Source organism: Lonchura striata, chromosome 12, assembly GCF_050655825.1.
Source record: "Lonchura striata isolate lonStrDom1 chromosome 12, ASM5065582v1, whole genome shotgun sequence".
In the NCBI taxonomy this organism is placed as follows: Eukaryota; Metazoa; Chordata; class Aves; order Passeriformes; family Estrildidae; genus Lonchura; species Lonchura striata.
The window spans coordinates 12,421,937-12,449,191 of NC_140714.1; the positions used below are offsets into that span (position 1 = coordinate 12,421,937).

The 27,255-nt window shown below is 35.8% G+C and overlaps 1 protein-coding gene across 4 annotated transcripts in view; it reads left to right on the plus strand.

Moving 5' to 3' along the window:
- The window catches only part of DNAH12 (dynein axonemal heavy chain 12), a 60,663-nt gene that overhangs the window by 714 nt on the left and 32,694 nt on the right, over positions 1 to 27,255 (plus strand). Inside the window, exons 1-34 of one of the 4 annotated variants that reach the window (XM_085590530.1) lie at positions 67 to 449; positions 1,573 to 1,736; positions 1,963 to 2,053; positions 2,322 to 2,345; positions 3,294 to 3,483; positions 4,748 to 4,826; positions 5,658 to 5,816; positions 6,487 to 6,682; positions 7,150 to 7,338; positions 8,145 to 8,295; positions 8,405 to 8,496; positions 8,750 to 8,928; positions 10,162 to 10,297; positions 11,070 to 11,195; positions 12,857 to 12,991; positions 13,844 to 14,037; positions 14,885 to 15,101; positions 15,637 to 15,822; positions 16,174 to 16,374; positions 17,430 to 17,624; positions 17,847 to 17,968; positions 18,090 to 18,372; positions 18,982 to 19,101; positions 19,483 to 19,639; positions 19,850 to 20,022; positions 21,328 to 21,480; positions 21,885 to 22,124; positions 22,575 to 22,820; positions 23,120 to 23,239; positions 23,933 to 24,042; positions 24,671 to 24,854; positions 25,663 to 25,803; positions 26,708 to 26,791; positions 26,875 to 27,063. In XM_085590530.1, coding sequence (XP_085446656.1) covers positions 1,573 to 1,736; positions 1,963 to 2,053; positions 2,322 to 2,345; positions 3,294 to 3,483; positions 4,748 to 4,826; positions 5,658 to 5,816; positions 6,487 to 6,682; positions 7,150 to 7,338; positions 8,145 to 8,295; positions 8,405 to 8,496; positions 8,750 to 8,928; positions 10,162 to 10,297; positions 11,070 to 11,195; positions 12,857 to 12,991; positions 13,844 to 14,037; positions 14,885 to 15,101; positions 15,637 to 15,822; positions 16,174 to 16,374; positions 17,430 to 17,624; positions 17,847 to 17,968; positions 18,090 to 18,372; positions 18,982 to 19,101; positions 19,483 to 19,639; positions 19,850 to 20,022; positions 21,328 to 21,480; positions 21,885 to 22,124; positions 22,575 to 22,820; positions 23,120 to 23,239; positions 23,933 to 24,042; positions 24,671 to 24,854; positions 25,663 to 25,803; positions 26,708 to 26,791; positions 26,875 to 27,063 — 5,226 coding nt within the window. In that variant the 5' untranslated portion in view covers positions 67 to 449. Of the gene's footprint in view, positions 1 to 66; positions 450 to 475; positions 912 to 1,565; positions 1,737 to 1,962; positions 2,054 to 2,321; positions 2,346 to 3,293; positions 3,484 to 4,747; positions 4,827 to 5,657; positions 5,817 to 6,486; positions 6,683 to 7,149; positions 7,339 to 8,144; positions 8,296 to 8,404; positions 8,497 to 8,749; positions 8,929 to 10,161; positions 10,298 to 11,069; positions 11,196 to 12,856; positions 12,992 to 13,843; positions 14,038 to 14,884; positions 15,102 to 15,636; positions 15,823 to 16,173; positions 16,375 to 17,429; positions 17,625 to 17,846; positions 17,969 to 18,089; positions 18,373 to 18,981; positions 19,102 to 19,482; positions 19,640 to 19,849; positions 20,023 to 21,327; positions 21,481 to 21,884; positions 22,125 to 22,574; positions 22,821 to 23,119; positions 23,240 to 23,932; positions 24,043 to 24,670; positions 24,855 to 25,662; positions 25,804 to 26,707; positions 26,792 to 26,874; positions 27,064 to 27,255 lie in introns of those variants that run through there. The other 3 variants (XM_085590528.1, XM_085590529.1, XM_085590531.1) reach the window with 3 other exon arrangements.

Consider the following 27,255-nt stretch of genomic DNA (forward strand, 5'->3'; position numbering starts at 1 on the left):
TGCCGGTGCCCGTGCCCCGCTCCGGGCGTCCCGCGGCTGCCGTGCCCGCCCCGCCGTTAACGCGCCGGCGCGGGGCGGGCAGGCCGGCCCGGGAGCCCTCGGGCTCTGCTGCCCCAGCGGCCAAACTCAGCGCCGCTTCCTGGCCAGCAGGTGTTCGAGCCGTGGGCGGGCCTCCTTCATAACGCCCCGATGTTGATTGCCTGTAGATAAATCCTTTAGCGTCCAGGGTTTGGGTTTGTGTTCTGTTAGTGAGAAAACATTTCATGGCTGGGTTGAGACCTTACGCTGGATAGTCCCGGGCAGGGAGAGCCGCCCTAGGAAGGTGTCCAGGACTGTGGAAAATGGACATGAAATTCCCTCCCGCTGCTCCCTCAGCATCTGCGTGTGGCGCTCTTCCCACACAGACACAAAATTAGCGTTTTAAAGCCTCTTTTGTCAAGTGCGGGCAGGTATGTAGCAAACCTGTAGAGTTCCTTACAATAGAAATTGAATTGTTGTACGAAAAGGAAAAGTTTAGCAACAGCCACCTGATGCCGAAGGGCATTATATTTATACTTTTTTCAAGCATTCTTGCAGTGATCTGCTTGGTGCAGGCAGGGGCTGGAGCAGAGGGAATTTCTGACTCTCTCGGGTTGTGCCAACCCTGTGGAAGACCGGGATGTTCAAAGTAAGGTTTTTCCAAGTTTTTTGGTTTTTTTTTTAATCATCACGAGAGGCCCGCCCTCGGCTCCAGGGCAACCGCGCCGTTGTCCGAGCCGGGGCCGCGGCGCCGGCGGGGCTGAGCGGCGGAAAGCCCGTGTCCCGGAGTCCTAGCCGAGTCCTTTGGGTCCCCTGGTGCTTTTTGAGGACATACCACTGATTCAGGAGGTAGCTTTGGCTTTCTGCTCCCCTGTGGGAAGCTGTTGAAATTGGTGAGTTTGTGCATCATGTTTCCAGGGGAACCCGACCATCAGTCTTAGGAATAGCCCTACTCAGGCAATTAATCCGCCACAGAAGAGCGATCTTCTGGTTGGACCTTGTTGAACCTTAGCCCAGTCGCAGAACACATAGTTGTGGGGGTTTTTCCTTCCTTCCTTCCTTCCTTCTCTTCCTTCCTTCCTTCCTTCCTTCCTTCCTTCCTTCCTTCCTTCCTTTTCTTTCTTCCTTCCTTCCTTCCTTCCTTCTCTTCCTTCCTTCCTTCCTTCCTTCTCTTCCTTCCTTCTCTTCCTTCCTTCTCTTCCTTCCTTCTCTTCCTTCCTTCTCTTCCTTCCTTCTCTTCCTTCCTTCTCTTCCTTCCTTCTCTTCCTTCCTTCTCTTCCTTCCTTCTCTTCCTTTTCTTCCTTCCTTTCTTCCTTCCTTCCTTTTTTCCTTCTTATGTCAGGCTCTGTATGTACACACTTTCCCTTGAACTTTGCCATTTTATCATATAAACTACTGTTTTCTTTTTTGAAGCAACTGTCATATCTAAACTGTGGAGATCCCTGAGGTGACTTCATTTTATACCTTATGTACATTTAACTTAATAGATGCATGTCTTAAACTCCTTTCTGGACAGGATTGTGTTCTAGAATTTTGGTTTTGTTACGGTTTTAGATGGAGCACCCAGACGAAGCAACCTCCAGTAAACGGACGTTGAGAACTTTGTTTCGTCCTGCTGCTTTACCTACACCAAGCATATCTGAAACATCACCATCACAGAAGAAACTGTTGGCATACCACAAAGGCAAGGAGCAGCAAAAGATGATTAATCAGCTACTGTGAGTTTAATATTATTCAAGACATGTTGAAATTCAAGTGGAAGAGACATTACACATTTGATATTTGACAAATAACAGTGTTTGTTTAATATAATCATAGTGAGATTTAGTGATCAAGGAGTTGGTAATGATGAAAAAATAGGTTGTGTCTGTTAAAAGTGCTAGCATTATTTTCATTGTATTATTTGTAGTTTTTCTGCACTTCTGATGCTGTGATTTACTCTAGAATTGATCGAGCTCTTGAAGTCTATTACACTTACATGGATGAAACAGATGAGAGATATGCTGCACCTCCTATCACAGAACTGCCTTCCACTGTGAGAAAGTATTGATTACATTTCCTATTTAGTTCTTTGTTATTGTGGCATTTATTTTCCCTCTTAGAATTTACTTCAAGATACTTGTTTTGCTCCTCAGTAATTCATAAATGTATTTATATACTCGGGTAATGCAATTGAAATGTATGCCTGTATATCTGTAGAATAAAGTCTTTGTTTAGGAATAATATTTGCTATATTTTATATTTCCAGTACTTTTGTTTCGATGTTCTTCATATATAATAATTTTCCATTTATTTTTATACAGATGGACAGTGAAAGACAACTAAGGGTGAGTTAAATTCTTTAATTTGCTTTTTTTGGTGTAGAAGAGTTAATGGCCCCTATTAAGAGAAATTGAGTATGTTATACAGAATTATTGTTATTAAACAAGAAGTAGTCTTGTTGTGGGAAATTGTGATAGGAGCAAAATAGGAATCCTGTATTGTGGTCCTGCACAGGGAAAGTATTTTTCTGTTTTAGAAAGAGCATCTATCAATAATTAATTTAACCTTAGTTAAAGATCTTTATTTAGGAAAAAAATCTAACAGGCTTTAGGATTTTTTTTCAGTTGAGGACATAGATTGTACCTTAGCGTTTACGAAAAGTAGTCTTTGACATCGTTCCCTTAATTTGAAGAACATGCACTAAACTTCATATTTGTGTATAACATTTAAAGTAAGACTTCATCTCTGAGAGCTAGTTGAAACTCAAATTAAGATTGAAATATTTATATTAAATAGCCTAAGGTAACACCAGTTTTGCCTACCAAACTAGTTTGCATAGTTTAGGCAAACTCATATGTAGAGGTTTTATAACAAAATTGTCAATCAAAAGCAGAAATACCTATTTCTTTGGCCAAGACCTACTCCCCTTACGGAGGATGTTTGTCCACACTTTTTGCCAGATAAATGTTTGTCCAAAGAACAATAACCTTAACCTCAAACTATTTTATTGTTAGCAATAAACTTCAGCAGAGAATCAAGGATAATGCCATACTGACAAGTACAGTATTTTATATTTTATCATTAAGACCGAGAGACCATGTTACCAACCACAGAGCAGTTTTTAGGGTATTAGTTAGTGAATGCTGAAAAGATTATATTAAATACACTGCCTTTAAGGAAATGAAGGTATTTTGAAATTAAGAAATTATGAATTAAAAGAGGCTTTTGCCAAGCCTAACACAAGAATACATGCATAGGTAGTTTTTAGATCTCTGCAAATCTTGTTCTTTCAGGCAGACTATCTCTTTTTGAAGAGCTGCGTGCAGAGTAATCCCATGGTTCCCATCCAGCAGCAGTGGCTGAGGTCCATGCTCACCATGGTGCCACAGTCACTTATGGAGGGCAGAGATAGAGAGCTGCTCACTGAAGACCTTTTAAAGGAGATAGTGAGGGATTATGAAAAAAGCATGCAAAGATGTGTGTGTAAGTACTACGGATTACTCAGCACTTATATCAATTTTAGTATATCTATTATAAACTCCATATTCTCGTGCTTAAAATAATTTTTATGGTTTGTTCTTTCAGCCAGGTGGGATCTTTGTAATTAACTACTGATTTAGCTTTTCCTGCCTTATCAAATGCATGTTGGTCATAATGTTTAAGGCAAAACTTGCTTATTTTATTTGAACCAGTAAAACGTTAACCAGCTGAAAGTACAGTTCAAGCAAAGACAAAGACAGCTGCAGACCTCGTGTAAAAATGTTGATTGCTGATGAACTAATTTCATTATGTCTTTAACCTATTTAGTTAATTTGAAGCAAGAGTGTATTGCTGTTTACTGTTAAAGAAAGGAGAAACTTTAAGTATTAGTACTAGTAATTCTTTCTGTGTCTTCAGGAACAGCAGTTTTTTAAGCTGTTTAGTCACAAACACACTAATAAGTTTTCTGATGGTGCTTTTGTTGCATGAGGAATCTCACAATAAAAATCTGCAAAAAAAATTACTGTTTTCAGATATCACTCATAGAACTAATTTCAATTTTAAAACCTTTTAAAAAGAGTCATGAACTGGAATTTTAAAAGCGTATAAATAATGTATTAATTTATTTGCATTTGTAGTAACTGGAATCTGAAATTTGGCCCAGTTTTGTTAATATTTTAGTGAATGACTGATCTTTTTAAAAATGTAGATTAAAAACCAAACAATTTAACATTGGGCTAACTTCTTTGTAATGTCATCAGTGGCATAATTATAGTATCTCACTGTAATTTTGTAACAAAGTTGCCATAAATTCTTGCAGTCATAGAACACATCAAGTTGAAGGGGTCCATAAAGAGTAGAGTGCAGCTCCTTGCAGGGCTCTCTGAACCTCAGCCATACAACTGAGAGCACTGTCCGGGTGCTCCTTGCGCTCTGGCAGCACTGGTGCTGTGACCACTTCCCTGGGGAGCCTGTTGCTGTGACTGACCATCCCCTCAGCCAAGAAACTGCTTGAAATATTCAATTATTTAAATGCAAACCCATCTGAAAACCTTCAGGAACAGGCACCAGAATTGGAATTAAGGCACCCAAATCTGTATAAAAATTCAGCAGAAGCTGTTGATTTTCATTTACCTTTGGGAGAATGTGTTTGGTAGACTAGGGTGACACAATTGCTTTTTCATCCTACTATGTGCTTTGTTCAAGGAAGCACAGTGACTATTGAATTTTCTAATTTTCTTCTAATGTTCATGTATTTTTTTTTTAGTGAGAAGAGCTCTTATTAAACCAGACATAGAAGAACTTGATAAGTTGGAAGAGGAGGCACCTTTGCCTTCATTACCTCTGTGAGTGGATCAAGTTAGCAAATAACTCCTCGGCAAAACACACTGAGTTATATGAGGGACATTCTTGTTGAGCTGTGTGGACAGAGTTATGGTACAAGATTAATTCTGGAGCCCCCTTCTGGGACATTTTGAAATCTCTGTAGAGGATCTTGCGTTTGAACATCTCTTATCTCATTGCTCTACAAAGTTTTAGCACTGACGGTGTTTTATTACTGTTGTAGTTACGTAGAGCAGCACTCATGACTGGGAATTAAACCTGGCTCTGAGTGCTCAACCACTGAAGTCACAATGCAGCTGCCTCTGGAACGAGCTGTGTGTGTATGGGGTGGTTTAATGGCAGATAGCAGCATTGTACAGTACTTTGACATCCTAAAAACTGCATATAATGCCAAGGTTCTATGTGATTTTGGTTTTATGAGATGAAACCTTGAGACTGAAGGCAAATCTATTATGCCCTCCCATCATGGAAAAGGAGTTTAAGAAGACAGAATATAAATACCCAATCAGCAATTTGCTGATGCATCAGAGTGTGTGCTATCAAAATCTGTTGATAAATGCTTCCTGACAGTAGTTGGTGAAGTTAGGATTTTACTTGAATGGATTTCTGTAAGAGGAGGTGATCTGAAAATGCCATAGAGGATATAAAGCATGTTTTATCAGACACAGCATGGTAATGAAGACATGGGTGTGGAATTTAATTAACTATTCACACTAGAGAATAATCTTTTGAATACTATCTTTTATGTATCAGTATTTTATTCAAGTAGTGCTTGAACTCTTATTTTTGTTTATTTGTTTTAGTTGGTTTTTTAATGTTTTTTTCTGTTTTAGAGGCCTGGATTTTTCTAGTACATGGCATGACAGTTACATCAAAGCAAAAAACCAAATAATTTCCACCTTACATATTCTTCACCCTACAATGAAAACTCTGCTGGATTTTGGTTATACAGCATTCTTTAATTTTCTTGTAGTGGATTTTTCTAGTTGCAGGTAAAGTCTGTTCTACTGAATTATTGACCCATATAGGTTTTTGAAGCTGGCAAAGATGAGCTTGTTCAATTCTATTATTTATCATAGAAAAGTTCTTTGATGCACAGTTTTAATGTACTGTGATTAACTTACTCTGTGTTATGATGTGACTTTTCTCCTCAATGTTATATATTTTATTGCTGTTCAAGTTGCTGATAATATCAGACCTTTGGATTTGTATTTTGCCTTTAATTCTGTAAAGTTCTCCCCTTATTCACTTAATGCTTAATTCCCATAGAAATCTGTTTAAAGTAGTATTTGAAAAATCAACTTCCAGTAGTATCATCTGTAGAGAATTCTATGCTAACCCTGAAGATAAGGCTTCTTGCTGGTTTTCAGAAGTTGAATTTTCTGTTTCATCTTGGAACTTTAAATTTTCATAGTTTTCAAAAAGATAATTTTCAAAATATTTTTCCTCGTTATTTTTTTCTGGTAATTATTCTGCAAATCCTGGAGTTTGAGGCAGGCTTTTTCTTTCCTTTTAGTCTACTGAAGCAATGTGTGAGTTCACACTGTGCTTCCTGCTAGAGAAAGACTAGGTTTATAATACAAAAGTTTGTATTGTTACCTTACTCCATGTTTGATTTGTTTAAATTTTGTTTATAAAGGTGGCTGTAACTTTCTTTTCTAGATTGAAAGGACCAATTGACTGTAAATCTTTAAAAACTGATGCATCTCTAAGCTGTTCTAAAGCAGAAGACAAGATAATGAGTACGTGGTACCAAAGAGTTATTGGTCTCTTTACTCAGTCACAGGCCTTGGATGGTGTAAAGTTGGATCACCTTGAGTCTTTTTATAACTGTGTGGCTGTGCTTATGTCTAATCAGGTATATATCTTTCCTCCCGTGATAAACTTATTTGGATTAAAACATGAATTGCTTTGTAGAAAAACAATGGAACAATAGTCTAATAATAATAGCTAAAAATTCTATAATAGCTAATAGCTAAAAATTCTTTCAAGAGATTTCATTTCTACATACATGTAATAGGCTTACTTTTGTTGCAAAAATAGATGCATGGACTTTATTGAAGTGTTTACTTCTTCATCAGTTTTCACCATTTGAATGTTGGGACTAATAAGCACTAGAAAAATTAGAACTGATTTTAATTGGAATTATTAGAAAAATAATAGAACTGATTTCTAATTTGAATTATTAGAAAAATTCACACTGCGTCAGCTATCCATTAATCAGGCCAGAAGTGCTAAAATGAATGGAAATCCTGGCTTAGTGGATGAGTAGAAAATGGGTTGAGCCCTTTTTATGTCAACTAATACACGATCTTTGTTACCTAGCTGAAAGAATTACTGCAAAGAACAACTGAAGTTTTTGTGAAACTTTTTGATCCTGAAGAAAGAAGTCGTCTGCCTATATTTAAGTTGGACTTGACTTTTGATGAAAATAGAATGGAGTTTTACCCAAGCTTACAAGACCTGGAAGAAGCAATTCTGTTTGTAGTAGATTGTATAGGACAGACTCTTCAGGTGTGCTTTTGTGTTTATTTAATTATGCAATTGTTAAGATGTTCAGTATGTGAAAATACTTGTGATTTAGGAGTCTGACTACCCTGGCATTGGGATCAGAATGCAACTATTATTTATTTTCCACAATGATTCTGAAGGTCACATCATGAATTGTGGTACCCAGTGGCACTCCAGGCTCTGAAGTAATTTTGTAATTTCTTGTTTAAAAACTTGGTGCACCTGCTGTTGATTGTTTTAGTCTGCTCTTTGGGTCTGCAATTATAATAATATCATCTTTAATTATCTGTGATGATTTACAATAAATTTTCATTGCAGTTAAGATTTCCAGAGAAACACAAGAAAAATTCGAGTTGATATTCCTTTTCTTTCTAAGAAAAAGAAAATACTCAAATCTCTAAAAGCTATTATATACCACATCAAAAAATTGATGTCTTGGGAACCTGTTTATGGTTCCAGGGAAGAGAGTCTTTCTGGGGGCTTTAGAAGTGAACTGAGTATTGGTCACTAGTCGTATGTGGTGGTGCTTTCAGAGAAGTGTTTTGGGGTTGGTTTTCTGTATTTGCATATATTATATAAGTTTTATGCAAGATTGGATAATTTTTTGTTTTCCTTTTCATATTTCATGTTCAACTCGTTGCTTCAGGAGAAGTCATTCTACATGTGTAAAAAGCTTGTGAACTTGGTCATGGTTAGGGTCTCATACTTTTGTGATCGTGTCTTCTGCAGATTGCAACTTACTTTTAAAGCATATGTATCCTTGTGCCACTTTTTAAAATATAAATAATCAACACTTGCACTACTCTCAGCATTTCCAGACGATGCGTGCTTGGCTAACGGGTGGTACTGAGACTCTGGATGCTGAGCTTCCTGCTCACACCGTACAATGGGCCAAATCCACTCTGGAAAAATCTATCAGACACAACTTAGAAGGCCCAAAGGAACATTTTAATGGCTATGGTAAGTGATAGAAGAGTGTGTAAATAGCTGTGTTACTTCTTTGTAATAAGTAGCTTGGTGTATGGCGTATGCATTTTAATAATATAAATGTGTTGCAATTGTATCATAGTTGAAAGTTACGGCTGGCTTGTAGATGGAACTGCAGAGGAACGGATAAACAGATTTATAGCAGAACAACACAGTTTTGATGAATACACTACTGTAAGTTTTAATTCTACACTTTATAAATAATTTTTACAATACATACAGCAATAATGAAAAGGAGACAGAGGGTAACAGATGCTTAGACTTTAGCTAAAAATATATGGACTACCTAAAATGTAATTGATTTTTTTCCCTAAAAATTTATGATAATACAGGAAAACATAACTTATTTTCTTCAGTGTCTAATACTTACTCATGTAGCCAAGTATTTAAACAGCTCTGAAGTGTAAAGTCTAATGTTTTTCTGAAGTTCATAGATGAATTTTTCACCCTCAAGAAGGAAATCATGAGTTTGCCAGAGGTGATTTATTTCCCTATGATCTGTTTGAATTGTGAGGATTTAAAGCAAGGTTTGGCTAATTGTGCAAACAACTTTGCAAAAATGCTTATGGACAAAATATTTACAGATTACAGAGAGGAAAATGAAAGGTAAGAATTTTTCTGCTTGTGAATGCTCTACGTGTTAAATGCATGACAGAAACATGTAGAAGAAATGCAAATGTACCATACTTTGTTTACTGAAGGTTCTTGGCTAACTAATGATCTACTGCAGTTTGCACAGCCTGTTGTATTTTTTCTGATGTTTTAGTCTCAAAAAAGGTGGGAGAACATATTAGTAAAGACTTGGATAATAGAGGAACTAAAAGATCAATGATCCAAGAATTTTATTACTGTTCTGAATTTTAGAGTGTGAATTACAGTATTACTGCACTGTCAAAATTAGACTCTTATTACCTGATAGATACCTCAGTAGGGCTGCTCTCAAGCCATTCCTCCCCATTTGTATTTGTGCTGGGTGTTACTCCATCGTGGGTGCAGAATCTGGCATTTCAACTCATTACCTTCCATCTCCTTAATCATAATCAAATGTTTAATTCTGCAAAGTGTCCCATCCTCAAAGGGAGTCAGCAGCACCTCATGGTTGTATGATGAACAAACTTGCTGATGGTACATCCAACTCTTGCATCAAAATCAGTGATAAATACAGGGAACAGAACTGGCCCAGAAGTGAATCCTGAGGAACGCTGCTGGTAGCATTTGCCAGCCATTTGCTACAACACTTTGAGCTGTGCACTTCACCAGTTCTTCACCCAGCACTCCATGAACACACTTATCCCACACCTAGACAACTTTTCTAGAAGGATTCTGTGAAGGACAGTATCAAAAGACTTATTAAAGCTAAGAAAAATTATGTCTGCCACCTCCCCTTTATTCTGTACATGGGTGAATTTACAGGATATCAATTTAGTGAAGCAGGAGGTTAATTTGCAGATACGGATTAAGTCATGGGGAAACTCTTACTACATTTTTTAGTTAAAATGAACAATTATGGCCAAGTTTTTAAGTGATTCCACATTACCAAAGTGAGACAATATTTACTAGGAAAGTGTTCATGTGTGCACTAATGATAGTTTACTGAAGTTCTCTTAGTAACAACAGGTTACTAAAGCATTTCTTTCAGAAAAGTATCCCAAAATCCAAACAAAGCAATTATTGCAAGTTAGAAACCAGTATTTCTCTTAGTCATATTCCCCTTCTAGTTTGATAAATAATGTAATTTGTGAGGGGCGAATACTTAAAGTTTTGAATTGCATTAAAGCTAAGCTTGTAGCCAAACTAAAATCTTAAAATGTTGGTATTTTATGTAAAATAAAATTATAGGATATGCAGTGAATGTGAAGCCATTAAGGAATGTGCATTAAAAGTTCCTGAGTCAACAGAAGAAATGGTAGAAATAATAGAATACATAAAGAAAGTCAAAACCAAAGATTTTCAGGAGCTGGTACAAAGGAGCAAGGTAAAAGACTATCCTTTAATTCTTGATCTTTTATTAGACATGCTGACGTATACAAATAGAGAATTCATTCCAGAGTGCAGATTTTTTTCTGCCTCTGTGAATAAACTCAGTGTTACTTCAGACAGAAGTGGAAGTCCAGCTTATTCTTTGCCCTGTGCCTTTGCTTCATGTTCCCATTCCCGTGCGTTCTGCAAGTCCATGAGGAAATGCAGCTTTTAATAAATCACTCAGTTTATTTTTTGTGCCTGGAGACTTACTTCAGGACTGCTTAAAAAATCTATTTGTGAAAATGTAACAGACAGTATAAAGAACATTCTGTGTGCAAAAACAGCCACCAGACTTTGAACACATGAGAAACAACTTACTCTTTGAGCAGAATATAGATTATGTTACATTAGGAGTAGTTTGTGTGTGTGAATATGTATCAAAGTTTCTGCTATGGTAATAGATCTATAAATATGTTTATATCTGCAGAAATTATATTTTGTATATTTTTAATAACATTAGTATTTCTGCATATAGATTTACAGAACACAGGAGTCATATTTAGAGAAACAAGCTCATGATCAGGTCAGGGATTTGAAAAATGTTCTGTATATATTTTGAATATTAATATTCAATTGGCTGAAGGAGCTCTGATTCTGAAAAGAGATTACAAAATCTCATTTACAAAAATGTAAATTTTTGTTTTATCTTTGTAGATAATACTGTCCTGCTCTATATTTTAAACAGATCTATCATACATAAAGTTTTGTGAAATCTGTCTTTGTAGGAGTGCTGTCGGCAAATGAGTTACTTGATAGATGTTTATCCATTTACTCCTGAAGACCTTGAACTAAATACAACAGCTATATTTTGGCCAAAGAAGATTAACCTCATTTTTAAAGAGCATGATATTGTAAGAGCACTTTCTTAGTTTGTGGTATTTTTGGCTCGTTAGACTTCTCACTCTACTTCAGCTATTTATTTCCTCAGTGGGCTAAAAGTACGTTGACATATATCATGAACCATACTAATTTAGACATGCATGAATAATGTATTTCCAGATTGTTGTAACAAAAATGGGCTTATTGTGGCTAAATTGTAAAACTGTCACTGTAACTTAAAAGCTTCAGCAAGTCTTATTATCCTGATATGCTTTTGGTCAGTACTAGGTAAGATATAGGCAGATGAAAATTCACTACACTTACTTGTCTAGTACTGAAAATGTAACTGTCAGGTCCTTAATAAGACTGAGTGTCTGGACAGGAAGCAATTTAGTTAAAATGATCATTTGTTCTGTCAAAAAAAGAACAAGGGGAACAATGTTTTCTAGCAATCATTAATAGAAAATACGCAACATCTAATTTTCTCTGTGTGACTGTAGATTACTTTTCTTCCACCACCTCTATTCATCTTGCTTAGCATGCTTTGTCTCTGTCTGTGACACAGTAAGTCAAGCCTTTTATTGTTCTCTTGCCTCTCTGTAATAATTTAGCATAGATTTAATAATTTCTACTGAGATTTTTAAAGAATTAATAATTAACATTTTTAAAAATCAGTATATTTTAAAGATTACAAGTAAGCAGTTCTCCTTTAATAAGTTTTGTTTAGATACTAAGGCATATATCCAAGGGTAGTAAATATTCCTCTGACTGAAAAGATGCCCAGCCTGGGAGGCTGCTATATCTGCAAAACACTTTGTTTGCATATTATCCCCACACAAGCAAAGTATTCTTTTAAGCCTGCCAAAAATATCAGTAAAATTAATTTTCTACTTCTACACAGAGAGTCCATGATGCTTGTTCTAACTCCTTTTAATAAAATGGTAGTACAGAGTGAATCTCACTCCTTAGTGAGAATCCCACAGCAGTGGGACCCTGTAGCTGGCTGTCAAGTGACTTGCATTGTGCTAGAGGTTGAGGACAAGAAAAGTTTCATATCAAGTTTTCATGAGTCTGTATATTTGCATTGTATGCTTTCAGATATGAGTCTGTTCTTAGTCTAATGCAAAATGAAAAGATTGGTTCCTCCTTTGGTGGAATTCTGTTTGTCTGCTTCACAAAATTTGCATGGCAGTAGGTGTCCTTGTCCTAGGAAATCTCCTCTCTCTTGACTAATTTTTTGTTTGATACCCCAAAACAAACCCTTGAGTGTGCAGACCCAGTGATTTGAGGTGGTCTTATGTTCTAGAATTTCAGCCTTTTACAGCCACTGGTACATTGGCTTTCAACAACTGTAGGTGTCCTTTTTGGCAATAAAATACTGAATCCCAAAAATTAGAATATATTTTTTTTTTCTGTAATGCTTTACATTCTGTTTCCTGATTACTGAAGGAGGCCTTTGAGGCAATCCTAACTGCTATGATTATTGAGATGAGACTTCCATGCTAGCATATAGAGGTTTCACATTCTGAAGTGGGACATAGAAAAAAAAAATTCGGCTGTTGCAAGGATGATAATTTATCTGTATTGTTAGTTTTCTTTCTTTTTGCATTAAAAGTTTAGATGGTAGTATGTATGTAAGTTACTGAAAGGACTTAAAATCACCTTTGTCATGAAAAAATAAATTCTTTTTTAGCTGATCCAACAGTCTAAAGCTGAACGAGAACAAGAAGTGCAACAGAAATGCGATAATCTGCATGTTGAATTAGACAAGCTTTATAAATCTGTGACAGAATTAGAAGAATACTCAGAACTGGATCGCATGCAACAGGTTTGATTAATAGTATAAAATCAGTAGAAATGTTTTATGTGTTTAATACACAGGGATCATGGAAAAAATTGTAATTAAAAGAAATCAGTGTAACAAATGTGAATTAAAACATTTGTTATCCTTTTGCCACAGTGAACAAGTTCAGTCTCCCTCCCATTTTTGTTTATCATTGGCATTTAACATTTTATTTAGAGGAAAGTTTGCTATAAAGCTTGAATTAGCTGATAGGTACCAATAACAGAAGTTCAGAAAGAGTGTGTGCACACACGAAAATAATTTATTAATTTTCCTTCTTCACCACAAATCAATTAATGCAAAACCAGCACAGGTAGCAATTTGTTACTTTTTTCCTACAAACCTCAAAACTTAATTGTTATGCTAGTGAAGAACAGACCACTGGCTCCAAAGCTTCATGAGTTTCTAGCAGTATTTTTTAATTTTCATAGTATCTCTTATGCTTTAATTGGAGAATATTGCATAGTAAGAATTTTTGTATTTTTAAAAAACAAAACACTTCAAAGCACATAAGAGAAATCCTAAGCTAATAAATCCCAGTTACCAATATGATATGCCACATACATAAAAAATTGTGTGCCTGCCTCCTGGAACAGTAAGTTTTAAAGCCTATACATTTTGAAAATACTCTAAAATTCAGTAATGAGAACCAATTTTATTTTTCATAGCATTCATCTGGTTTCTTCACAGTTTTTAGACTCATCAATAAGCAGGCAAATTTTAAAATCTTGTTTTCTAGAATTTTAATGTGAAAGCTTATATTTTGATATCTTATTTTGATAGCTGTTCAGAGCACAATTTGGTTATTTCTCAAGACATATTATTATTTTATTTCAGTATGTGACTGATGTGAGGACTTTACAGAAAACAATGCAGGACACTGATGAAACAGTAGCTGCTCTTAATAAAGAAGAGACTCTGCTTGGATGGAAACCAAGTGAATTCCCACTCCTCAACAACTTAAAAACTGAGATAGAACCATACCAGAAACTCTTTAATCTTATAATGAAATGGCAGCGAACAGAAAGAAGGTAATTCTGCTCAAAAGGCTATAAGAGGGAGAGTGAGAAAAATGCTTATCCTGGTCTCATTCATGCCAGATGTAGAGTATGGATTTGTTTTCTTGTTAACATGTTATTAGCAAGCAAAGTAAAAGGGTAATATAACATATATATTGGACTTGCTATTTTTAATTCAGCTAGAAAAAATGTTAATTTGTTGTTATTTTTAAAATGTAATCATGGAATCGCAGAATCATGGGACTTCCTAAGTTGGAAGGGACCCACAAAGATCATGAAGTTCAAGTCCTAGCATTGCACAGTATAGCCCCAAGAATCACAGCATGAATCACACACATGAGCTCAACTAGAGAGCTCATCATCTGTATGTAGCCAAAACTGGTTTTAACCTAGCAGCTGTCCAAAACGGTGGGTTCAAATGATTGTGTTGCTTTTTGGTGGTTACATCCTACCACAAAAGTGTACTCTGTGTATAAATTAAGGGAGATTGTTTATTATTTCATGCATTCTTCAGAAATTATAATGTGCTATGGCTGAAAGTGTGGGGGTTTTGAAAATACAAGACCTAGTGTATTTTTAAATATTGTGTGTTGATCTCTGTCTAGAGTTTAACTTAAATATTTCCCCATTCATGCAGTTACTCAGTTTCAGTATGTGTCTGACTTGAGAGCATTACACAAATACGCAGAAGAATGTGGTTGAGCCACTTTTAGCTAGCCTTTAGAATTTTGCAACGAATGACAGAAATATGGAAGAAGAGTTTTAATTTAAATTGCTATTCATGTGTTGCAAAACAAAGTGATAATTATTTGTGGGCTACATTTATTATTCTGTTTTGTAACCTTATGTTTTTTCTCAGATGGATGGATGGGACCTTTTTGGAACTAGATGGGGAAAGCATGGAGGCTGAGATTGATGAATTTTATAGAGAGATGTACAAACTGTTAAGACTCTTCCAACAAAAGCAGAAGAAAGCAGCAATGGAGAAGAAAAAGCCAGTGCGGCACAAAGCTGTGACGGGTAATCCAACTCTTACAATGTGTTCTTCAGTTCTGGATCAGATTAAAGAATTTAAGGTAAGAAAACGTGAGGGATATTAATACCTGATACTGAGAGACAAATGCTAAATTCAGGGCTCAGTAAATGTAGATGATGCAGAGTCAGAGATAGAGTGAGGCTGTTTTGAATCCCCATTTCTAGATTGCACTGTCCCATTCATTTTAATAAAATTGGATTTTAATTTTTTTTTATAATTTCTGGAATTGTAACAAGTGCACACATACAGGAGAAAAGTAATTTTTGGATGCAGAAAAACATTTAAGGATGTAGTTGGGAATTTTGAAATGGGACTCTTATCTTAATAGAAGCAAAATGTAGCATCCCTGAAAAATTATGCTGAAAAGTTTTTTTATATTTCTTCTTCAGTAGTTGATAAATTTATTTAGAAATTGAATGGAACACTGAGTGCAGCCATCTGCACTTTTTGGAAAAGATTTTCATGTCTTCAGCTACTGTAGCAGGATTTTAAATGCACACAAAAAAAAAAAGTTAAAAAAATAAGAAATAATGTATATGACAATATTTACCATATAGATTTCTTTTCTGAATTAGGAGAATATTCCCACTGTGGTTGTCTTTTGTAACCCTGGCATGAGAGAACGTCACTGGCAGCAGATGTCAGATATAGTAGGATATGATATAACACCAGATGCTGGAACTACCTTGAGAAAAGTTTTAAAGCAGAATCTGTCCTCTTACTTGGAACAGTTTACAACAATAAGTGTGTGTGCAAGCAAGGTAAGCACAGAGATTTGATAGTGACGAATATGACATCAGGTCTCTTAGTGAATACTTTTATGATTTATTAGCATTATTTGTCTCTGCCATTATGCAACAGAAGATATTTGGCCCATTATATGTTAATAATGAGTGTAAGCATTTGTATCTCATGTGACATCATCCATATTCCCCACGTGTGTTGCTTTCTGTGTGCAAGAAAAGGATATACTGAGGAAAAATAATAGCAAGTACTTAATTTGTGCTGCTAGAGCAAAATAATTTATTCAGCTAGATATGCTTATATATTGAATTAGAGAGTTGGAATAAAACAATTCAGTGAGGAGACCAAGCTATTTTCTTTTTAAATAGGAATTTTCCTTGGAGAAAGCAATGCATACCATGATGGAAACCTGGGATTCAATTTCCTTCATCACAAATGTGTATCGTGAGACTGGTATTCATATTCTGTCTTCAGTGGATGATATTCAGGCTCTTCTTGATGATCAGATTATGAAAACTCAGACAATGAGAGGATCACCCTTCATTAAACCATTTGAAAATGAAATAAGGGTACAATGAGTACTTTTTCAGCCATTTTTATTTGTAGGATAACTGTAGTGCAATAGTATACTGATTGTATTACAACTTTATTGTCTGAGTTGTTAGTGAAATGTTTTCATAGATTTTTCAGCAAGATTCTGTTGAGTTTGTATGAGTCATACTTGTTTCTGTTTTGGAAGTCTCTTCCATTGAAATTCAAGTGTAACCAAAGAGAACATGATTATATTTTCTCTTACTTTGCAAAATCACTATTTCCATTAGCCTTGCTTCTTAATAACTCGACATAATGTTTCTATTATTGCTAATAAGAACATTTATTCATTTATTGAGTTTTGGACTCAAATTTTGAACTGCAATGTTTTCCCCAGGGCAAAGGAAGTTCTTGGTGGCTGGGAGAGTGTTTTGCTCAGGCCTCAGAGCAATTGGCAGTGCTTTTGAATTTCAGGTCTGGAGTAGTCCTTGTGGTGCTAATGTCATGGCTATTGACAGGAGAGAAGCTGGTGGAATTGCTTTGCAGTTACCCTTTCTAGTTCATTATTGGTTTATGTGGGAAATATTCAGGCTCAAGCAGGTTCAGTGAACATATTTACACTTTACAGGCAGCCTGCTCCACTGGTATCCTAAAACTATTGTCTTTAGGAAGAGGATGCTGGACTTGCTGAATCTCTCCTGTGAGCTGAGGTGGCTTTTCTTGTATTGTGTTTCTACTGCCATTCAGCTAAAAAAAGCCCTTGCTGTGGGGAGATGAAATAGAATTTATCACTGGTAGTCTCCTGGCTATTGCTTAACAATTAAGTTGTTGAAAGGTTATAATACTTTGATAAATAATAAATGCATTTTGGAAAATTAATTTCCAAGTAAGTAAAAATTTCTGAGTTCCTTTGGCCAGCTGTATATGTGGAAGAACTTATACTCCTAAATATTTTTATTTCATTTTGTTTATTGGTAGACATTTTTTTTTCTCTTTGGGAGCTGGAATACCATGTCTACCTTTCCTGAATTTGTTGTCTGTAACTTTTTTTACTTGGAAATGTCAAGTAAACATTCTTTAAACATTTATTAAGGAATGGGAAAGCCGCTTGATTCAAATTCAGGAGAATATTGATGACTGGCTGAAAGTGCAGGCACAGTGGCTGTATTTGGAGCCCATCTTTTCTTCTGAGGATATTATGCAACAGATGCCAGAAGAGGGACGGCAGTTTCAGACTGTGGATAGACTGTGGAGAGAGATTATGCAGTTTTGTGCTGAAGACCCAAAGGTAAGGGAAATATCCTTTACTGACAGGAATCAGTAGCTTATCTTACCTTTTTTTGGGGGGGTGGGGAGGGGATGCTTTGTTTTCATAATATATACAGTGAACTATGATTTCAGTTCCCTGGGCTTTCTAGAAACAAAGTTACGTTGTTCCTTATTTGATTAATTTCTACTGTTTGAAATACTTTATTTATAGCTGACAGTTTGGACATATTTTTTATTACAGGTCCTTGCTGCTACTTCCTTGCCAGGATTAACAGAGAAGCTTCAGACCTGTAATGAACTTCTTGACAAGATCATGAAAGGGCTTAATGCTTACCTTGAAAAAAAGCGTCTCTTCTTTCCCCGGTATGATTATCTTTGGTTATTTAAAACCCACAGATTCTGAATGGGGCTTTTTTGTTGTGAATAAGATCAGTCTTAAAAATAGCTTGATAATGTAGTTGTATTTTTTTTCCTAATTTTTTAGCTTCTTTTTCTTGTCTAATGATGAAATGTTGGAGATCCTATCAGAGACTAAGGATCCTCTTAGAGTTCAGCCTCACTTGAAGAAGTGTTTTGAAGGCATTGCTAAGCTGGACTTCCTTCGCAATTTGGATATTAAAGGAATGTGTAGTTCTGAAGGCGAGCGTGTGCAACTGGTTTCAAACATTTCTACTTCTGAAGCTCGAGGTGCAGTGGAGAAGTGGTTAATTCAAGTAGAAGATATTATGCTGAAGACTGTACGTGATGTGATTGCCAGATCAAGAATGGTATGGATTTTGTGATAATTTAAGAATTGTCACACCTATCTTTGTTCTGTGGCTGTTTCTTGGCTTTCTAAAATTCTTCCTCAACACAGGAGTTGATGAAGATACATGGCCAGGACCAAGTTTACATGTCATGTCTTTAATAGGCCAGTGATACACATTAGAGTTTAGTTTGAATAAGACACAAGTAGTTTACCTGTAACACTGGATATAAATTCTTCTAAAAGTTTCACAGCAGTACAATTTTACAGGATCTATAATCCAGTGTAGTAGTTCAGGTTTCTTGTGAATTAGAAATAGAACACTTGTAATATGCTTGCTTCCTCCTAAAAGAAAATCATTAGACAGAAAATATTTCTTTGTATGAATTAACAAGTTGTGAATATTTAATATTTAATATGGGAAGATAATTCTAAGAATATTTAAAATTATTAGGCAAAAAATTGTGATCCTAAGGGGAAAGAGCATTTGAAGCTCCATTTGGACATTGCAAATAGGAAAATAGTATTCTTCAGCAGGGAATATTAACAGGATTACATTATAAGCTTCTGAATTACATTGTGATATATATTCCCAGACTCTGTGTTTGTAGGATGTATGTAACTCTTTCAGGCTTATATAGAGACTGAGAGAAAGCGCTGGGTTCTGGAGTGGCCTGGCCAAGTAGTGTTGTGTGTGTCTCAAATGTACTGGACAAGTGAGGTACATGAAGTTCTTCACAAAGGACCCAAGGTACTGTGTAATGCATAATTAAAAAAAAATTTTCTTAGTGTTTCATTTCAGCTGATGTATATTGCTTAATCAAACAGTTTTTTACAATTAAAATAAAATTTGAAAAATTATGGGCATATGTGTTTGACATACATTAATTTATGTACAGTGATTTATACCTTTCAATTACTTTAATATTCTTATTTAGAGCAATCATAGTTTAAAATGTAGCTTTGCAACATAAATGCATAACTGCGGATAAGAGAGAAGTTTATGCAAAACCATGACAATATAAAACAGTAGCTTAATAAGTAACCTCTGTTAAGATATCAAGTCAACATGAAGTCTGGAACACTTGAAACTGTGATATAACCAGTTTCAAACTTACCTTTTGTCTCCTAGGGCTTAAAGGATTATTACGATACACTTCAGCTTCAACTTAATGATATTGTAGAGCTGGTGAGAGGAAAACTGTCAAAGCAAACAAGAATTACACTGGGTGCCTTGGTTACTCTTGATGTCCATGCTAGAGATGTCATCAAGGAAATGATTGGAAGCGGTAATTATATTTGAAGACATTTTTCTTAACACGTAGTTAATGAAAAATTGTTAACCAATCAGATTTTACTGCCTAAAACAGTACAGTACTAAGATGAGTTTGAGAGCATTTGGCTACAAGCATCAACGTTAATAATTTCAACGCTGTTTTAAATTTAACAAATCCAGCTATCTACGACATCTTTTATGATCGCTGTCAACTGTTTGTCAGGTGTGCAGAGTGAAACAGACTTTCAGTGGCTTGCACAGCTGCGCTATTATTGGCAGAATGAGAACGTTCGTGTGTGCATCATTAACTGCAATGTGAAATATGCCTACGAATACCTTGGAAACTCCCCACGCCTGGTGATCACTCCTCTCACCGACAGGTGTTACCGCACCCTGGTATGAGCTTCCTCCTGGGATACTGCAAATTGTATTTACTGTGCTCTAGTACTGCTTATACCCTTCAGTGCAGCCATCCTTTTAGGGCTTAGGGTTGTTGTCAGACTCTGCTATTTCTGCTAGAATGAGGTTTGTAATTTTTACAGAATATTAAACATGAAAATTGCTCATAACAACAAATATGGACAGCCCACCAACCTGACTGAAACATTAGTGTGTTCTTCTGTTGTGATTGTGCTTTTTTAAAACACACAGGAAAAAAATGATGATGTTTGATTACTGTAAAGATTACGAGAATGCAAAGTGCTTTTCTGATGTTCTGTGGCTGCTAAATTAAATGGAGAAGGATTCACTTATGATCACACTGTTCCTAAGACTAGTACAAGTTTGGCAACTTTTTAGTATTCCTGCTCTTGGCAGAGGTGTTTATTATTGTACTGGTTTATCCTCAGCTAACCTGACAATTGAAAATTACCAAAGTCATCTCAGATACAGCTTTTCTCATTATCAGTTACTGCAGTCTCTTTGCTGGAGTATGATTTCAGGTTTTACTAGGCATCCATGGTGTTGCCATAGCTGATGCTTCTATTTGTCAAAAGTCAAGGTAGGTTGGTGTGAGGGCATGATGCAGTTGTTAGTCTGTTTTGGTTTTAGGCTCACAAGCCTTCAATCAGAGCACAGCAGGTGGAAGCATGGCATTCTGGCAAATAGAAGTCTTATTCTTTGCCCACCAAGGTCTTAATAAAGTATTCCCAGAACTTGTCAGTCTATACAGATGTGGCCCTGTAGCTGTGAATTGGACTGTTTGTTTAAAGTCTGCAACTTTTTTGTTTTCTGTCAGATTTCCTCCTACTTCAGTGGAATATAGGAGAGAATAGGGAATGGTCAATGGAAGCACATACAACAGAGGGGGATGGTGTGGGAAAGAGAAAGAAAAGAGGAAAAAATATATTAAAGGACAGATGGAGATAAAAGAGTAGCAACAAGCAACTGCAACAAATTTAACTTGGATGCATCTAAACAAGAGCTGAAAGATTGGATGTAATAAAGTTTGAGTAACCAATCGTAGTCATGATGATAATTAAACTAAGCCCTCTGCTAGGGTCAAAATTAAATTCTCTTGCCTATTTTTCCCAGCTGTAAGTACATTTCAGGTTCTTTTTACTTAGGAAAACTATACTTTTTATGTTAGATAAAATAAGTGTATGAAACTATCAAGCGCAATTTAATTTTACCATTTTCATTCGGAAGAATTTCATACGAATGAAGTACAAATAATTTCCATAAACTATTTCTGTGCTTTAGATTGGAGCCTTTTATTTAAACCTCGGTGGTGCCCCAGAGGGTCCAGCAGGAACAGGTAAAACGGAGACAACCAAAGATTTGGCTAAAGCTCTCGCTGTTCAGTGTGTTGTCTTTAACTGCTCCGATGGCCTTGATTACCTGGCAATGGGAAAGGTAAAGATAAAATAAATATATGTTGTATTTTATTTTTAGCATGAAAATTTTAAGGTCCCAGTTTTGCAGACACAAATAAATGTGGCACCTGTGTTCTGCTGCCCTTGGATGCTATATGCTGTTCTCTCCATGTTTCATTTTCTGTGCTTTAGGAAAACCTATTAGTTTGCTAATTAAAACATGATACAAACAAGAGTTTGTGGAATTGGTATCTTCTGATTTAGCTTGCTTTAGAGTCAAAAACTTTGTTCTTCAGTACATTACTGATCTATGATCTAAACAGGTTTAAGCATTATTATTGTAATTGTATTTTTTTAATCTAATTAAACTTCCAACATCATATTCTTAGTTTCTTTTGAATCTTTTCCGTTAGCAGTATTATTGGTTTCTTTCTTCATTTGCAGTTTTTCAAAGGTTTGGCTTCATCAGGTGCCTGGGCATGTTTTGATGAATTCAATCGCATTGAACTGGAAGTGCTGTCTGTAGTGGCACAGCAGATCCTTTGCATCCAAAGAGCCATACAGATGAAGCTAGAAACATTTAACTTCGAAGGAACTGAGCTGAAGCTTAACCCCAACTGTTTTATAGCAATTACTATGAATCCAGGTTATGCAGGACGTTCTGAACTTCCAGATAATCTGAAGGTAAAATAATATGATGGATGCATCTGTGACCTTTGTGATGATTATTTTGCCCAGGTAAGATGTTTCCATGAGGAGGCTTTGCTAACTGAAAGCAGAGATAGTGCAGCATGAGGAGCACACCAACTGCAGATTGCTGAAAAAAAAGTGCATTCTCTCACCTGCCATGGACCACATTTTCCTTCCTTTCTGCTAGATATACCTGTGCAAGGGGCAAACTGCATTCTTGAGACAGTGCTGAGGGAAAAGAGGCACAGTGTCTTTTCTTAATGTACTGCATTGTATGTTAAGATGGACATTGGTGGTAGCTCAGTTAGGTTAACTTCCTAGGGAGTCTTAAGCTGCAATTATTGATAATACTGTTTTATGGTGGGATGAATACTGTAAAAATTCTGAATTGCTTTCCATTCCTAAATTAATTATTTGAAGGTTTTCTTTGGGTCTGAATTACAGGTTCTTTTCCGAACGGTAGCCATGATGGTTCCAAACTATGCTCTGATAGCAGAAATTTCCCTCTATTCATACGGATTTTTGAATGCTAAGTCACTCTCAGTGAAGATAGTCATGACCTACAGGCTTTGTTCAGAGCAGCTTTCCTCTCAGTATCACTACGACTATGGCATGCGGGCAGTCAAAGCTGTGCTGGTCGCTGCAGGGAATCTAAAGTTAAAATTTCCCACGGAAGATGAAGATATATTGGTGAGTTCCTGTGGGAATAATTGTTTAAGGAATTTCATAGATAGATGCAGTTCTGAGTCCTGAAGGCAGTTCCAGCATATCTTATCTCACCACTGATCCATGTTTTATAGTTTGTGAAATTAAGATAAAATGCATGCTGCATTTTCCCAGGCTGTTCTGATGAATGTATGTTTGGGCTTCTTATCAAATGCTCCATTTAATGAATTAATCTTTGTTACACATTCGGTTATTTTAATTGCTGAACACTTTATGCTCTGTCTCTTAGTAAGAACAGCAAAATACATATTTGTTTCTTTTAGCTTCTTAGATCAATTAAAGATGTGAATGAGCCCAAATTTTTGTCACATGATATACCTCTGTTCATGGGTATAACCAGTGATTTATTTCCCGGAATCAAGCTTCCTGAGGCAGACTACAATGTAAGTACTCTTCTAATTTTTCCTTGGTCATGATCATTGCTGATTGTTCTGTGGTGATTTGCTTTGTAATCAGGTGCACTTAATGCAGTGAGCAAAATTGCTGAATTTTTGCAGTGAAACTTTATAGCAAAGGGAATTCTTTTATCTGTGCTGAATATAATCCACATCTGAGTTCCCTGACATTCAGAAGGGTTACGCATTACAGTCTGGGAACTGATCTGCACATTTACCAAGTTTTAGGCTTTCTGATTTCTTTCCTAATTGTTGGACATAAGTAAGTGAGATAAAGGTTTGTGCTTGTATTTTAGTTTTAGCAACACTTGAAGCAATCTTTGTAGGAGAATGGTTGGCAAGGATGAGTATGTTGGAAAAACCAAATTTGATTAACTCTTTAAGTTTTCAGTAAATACTACCATCTTGAAGAAAGTGTATGGTTCTGAAGCACACTGCTGGTTTCCTTGGGATGATATGCCTTCTCCTCAAGATAAAAATTCTAGTTAAATCCTGTTCTAGCACATGAAGTACAGAAGTGGGAATTTTTTCCTCCAGGAAGTTTGCTATATTCTGACTAATACTATTTCAGTTATTAATTAATTTGAAGCACTTTCGGAAGAGCATAAAGTCTTCTATTGTCATGCAGGACAGTAATTTAAATTGTAGCAGGAATAAGATTATGATTTGTTTGGATTTTAGGATTTTCTGGAATGTGCCAATGAATGTTGCACTCAACATAATGTCCAACCTGTACAAACTTTCATGCAGAAAATGATACAGACATATGAAATGATGATTGTTAGACATGGGTAAGGTTCTCATCACTGCATTATCTTTTGTAATTCTGACTTACACTGTAGCAGTTATTTATATGAAGTTATAGAAGGTTTTGAGAGTGGCATAATATTCCTCTTTATTCCAGTGTGCTTTGGAGCAGCTGGTTCCTGATACTGCTTTTGCATGTCCCAAAATTCTTGTGGATGTATGTCTGAGGAATCGTACTCTTCCTGGTATCAGAAGCACTTGCACATGTATAATGATTTTAGGTGCTGATACGAATATGGTGAAAACTTAGGCCTGTAAAAGCTTATTTGTATTAAAATATTAGTTGTCAGATCTGTGGCATTTTATTCCTAACTTTTATTACAGAACAGCAACTGGAGGAAATATATACAATATGACATGAGCTATATAATGGTTAATATTCATCTCATTAATTAATCTTCTCTGTAAGATTGTGCAATCATATTTGCATGTGCAAATAAACCAAGTTTGTGGAAAAGATGTTTTTTATATTCAAAGAAAATTTTCTTGCTTCACTTTTTGAAAATTAGCTTTAAGCTTATGTTTGATACTGTTGGCCTTCATGTGATCTGTGAAAGTCTAAATTGCAAGACAAATGTATTAATAGTAGGATTTGTTTTTTCCATCTAACAGCTTCATGCTGGTAGGGGAGTCATTTTCTGGGAAGACCAAAGTTCTACATGTGTTGGCAGATACACTGTCTCTTATGAAAACACGTGGTTATGGTGAAGAAGAAAAAGTCATTTATAGAACTGTAAATCCAAAATCAATCACTATGGGCCAACTTTTTGGGCAGTTTGATCTGATATCCCATGAGGTAATGCATATTTAAAAAACTAATGTTTTCTGTATATTATGTTTCTGTTATTATGGACAGTAAACTCTTGAATTCATAATTTTATGATTTTAAACATGGATGAGAACACAATTCTAAATTGTACTTTAACTAATGCTTTTGTAGCCAGTTTTTAATTAAGGTATAAAAAATGCAGTATATATGTATGCAGTGTGTATGCAGTTATATAGGTTTAAATATGAAAAAAAAAATACCATTTTGAAGGTCATTGTCCTATTATTATTATTGTCCTTTCCTAGCATCTATGCTAGGAATTCATATCAAACATGATTGATAATATGTTTTTATGTCTATGTTTTGATATTACATTTTTCTGTCAGTCCTTAACTTGTATAATCAAAGTAATGCAAAAACTCTCTAGAAAAATCTATGAACTCATGGGTTCCCAAGTGTGAAACTTAGGTTTGGAGGAGGAACAATATGAAGCAGTAAATGTGAAATAGTGACTCTGGAGAGAATTAGGGTGATTCTTGAGAGAAACAGGTGCAAGACAGGGCAGAAGTATTTCTAAGTTTTGGTAAATTGAATTGCCAGTCCTTTTTCTAGCAGTATATTTTCAAGTAGAAATTTATTATTTTTTAAAATTTGCTGTTGTTTTAAGGCCCTTGGTGAAACTTGAAAGTTAGGTGCTGCTCTCTGCTCTCTGCAGCACAGGAGGAGACCAGTTAAAAGTGAGGGATAATGGAAAGCAAAGGGAAGGGTTTCTGTGGCTCAGGTTGAACTCTGTGTTCTTTGTCTCACTCCCCATTGCTGCATCCACCCCTGTCAGTGGACAGACGGGGTTGTGGCTACGACCTTCAGGGAATTTGCGTTGGCCGAGAGCCCCGAGCGCAAATGGGTCATCTTCGACGGCCCCATCGATACTCTGTGGATAGAGAGCATGAACACGGTTCTGGATGACAACAAAAAGGTACCTGTCAGTGAAAAAAAATGCCTGGAGAAAATTATGAGACATGTTGAAAATATTCTTTAACATCTAAAACCACAAACACAAACTGCAGTGCCTGACTTTTGAAAAAAGCAAGTGCAAGATGGTGCTGGCGACAAGTCATGAGCTTTTTTTTTTTGTGGTTTTTGATTGGTTTTTTGTTTGTTTGTTTTGTTTATTTGTATTAGAATCATAATCATTATATCAATTCATTGCTGAAAGACATTATTTATGTAGTATATTTCCTTAATGCCATCATGTAATTTTCTAACATAAATACTTGAAATTTAAATGTCAGAAATTGCAATTAATTATATATTATAAACCCCATTATTTCTAAGACTGCACAAGCTTAGACACTTATATTTCAAGACAATTTCAAGAAACAAAGGGTTGCATTTTCAAAATAATGGCTTCTGAAGTCAAAATTATAACACAAATTTTGTAAATGGGTCATAGGAAACCCAAAGCAAGTATAAAAATTAGACACAGTATTTGAACTTTTAAATTCTATATGATAATGTATCAAAATACTCAAACTGGATTCCTACTTTAGTATGAAAGGGTAGTGTGTCTCCAGTTGGAATGCTTCAGTATTAGCAATAGTAGCTGCAGATATAATTTGTCTTTTCTTTTTGTCATATGCAAGATTGATTGTAATGAGCCTGCTGGTATGTTACTATGGAGTACTATGGTTTAAGTGAAGAATTTAGCTAAAACTTGAAAAGAATCTATTGCTACAAATGGTTAAACATTTTATGTAGTTGACCTTACTTTTGATTTTACGTGATTTTACTAATTTTCATATAGAACTCCTCTCTGATAGGAAGTGCAATTTAATATCAATTTTTTTCTGATTTTGTATATTATTTTTTTATCTTTCAAGCTTTGTTTGATGAGTGGGGAAGTCATCCAAATGTCCCCTCAGATGACTCTCATTTTTGAAACAATGGATCTTTCCCAGGCATCAGTAAGTTTTGTATTTAATGAAAATATAAAACAAAATTTAGTCTATTCAATGCAAAATAACATTAGTTTACTGTTTTTTCTTAGCCTGCTACAGTCAGTCGTTGTGGCATGATTTATTTGGAACCTTCTCAGCTGGGCTGGAGGCCAATTGTTACCTCTTGGCTGAGTAAGCTGCCTGAACCTCTGAATTCAGAGGAACATCAAGGTCTTCTGCAGGGACTTTTTGATTGGTTGGTACCACCAGCATTAAGAGTCCGTCAGAGACAGTGCAAGGTATTTTTTGTCATTTTTTCCTGCAGTAATTAGTGGCCATTTCCATTCTGTTACCCTCGGTAGCAGGTGACTGTTCTCTCATGACAAGCACTGTTAGAATGAATATGTGGCTCTTGGGACCAGTGTGAAGAGTTAAAATAAGAATGTCAGCTAAGTCTTGAAACTTGATCATAGTTTTCATCTTCTTATTTT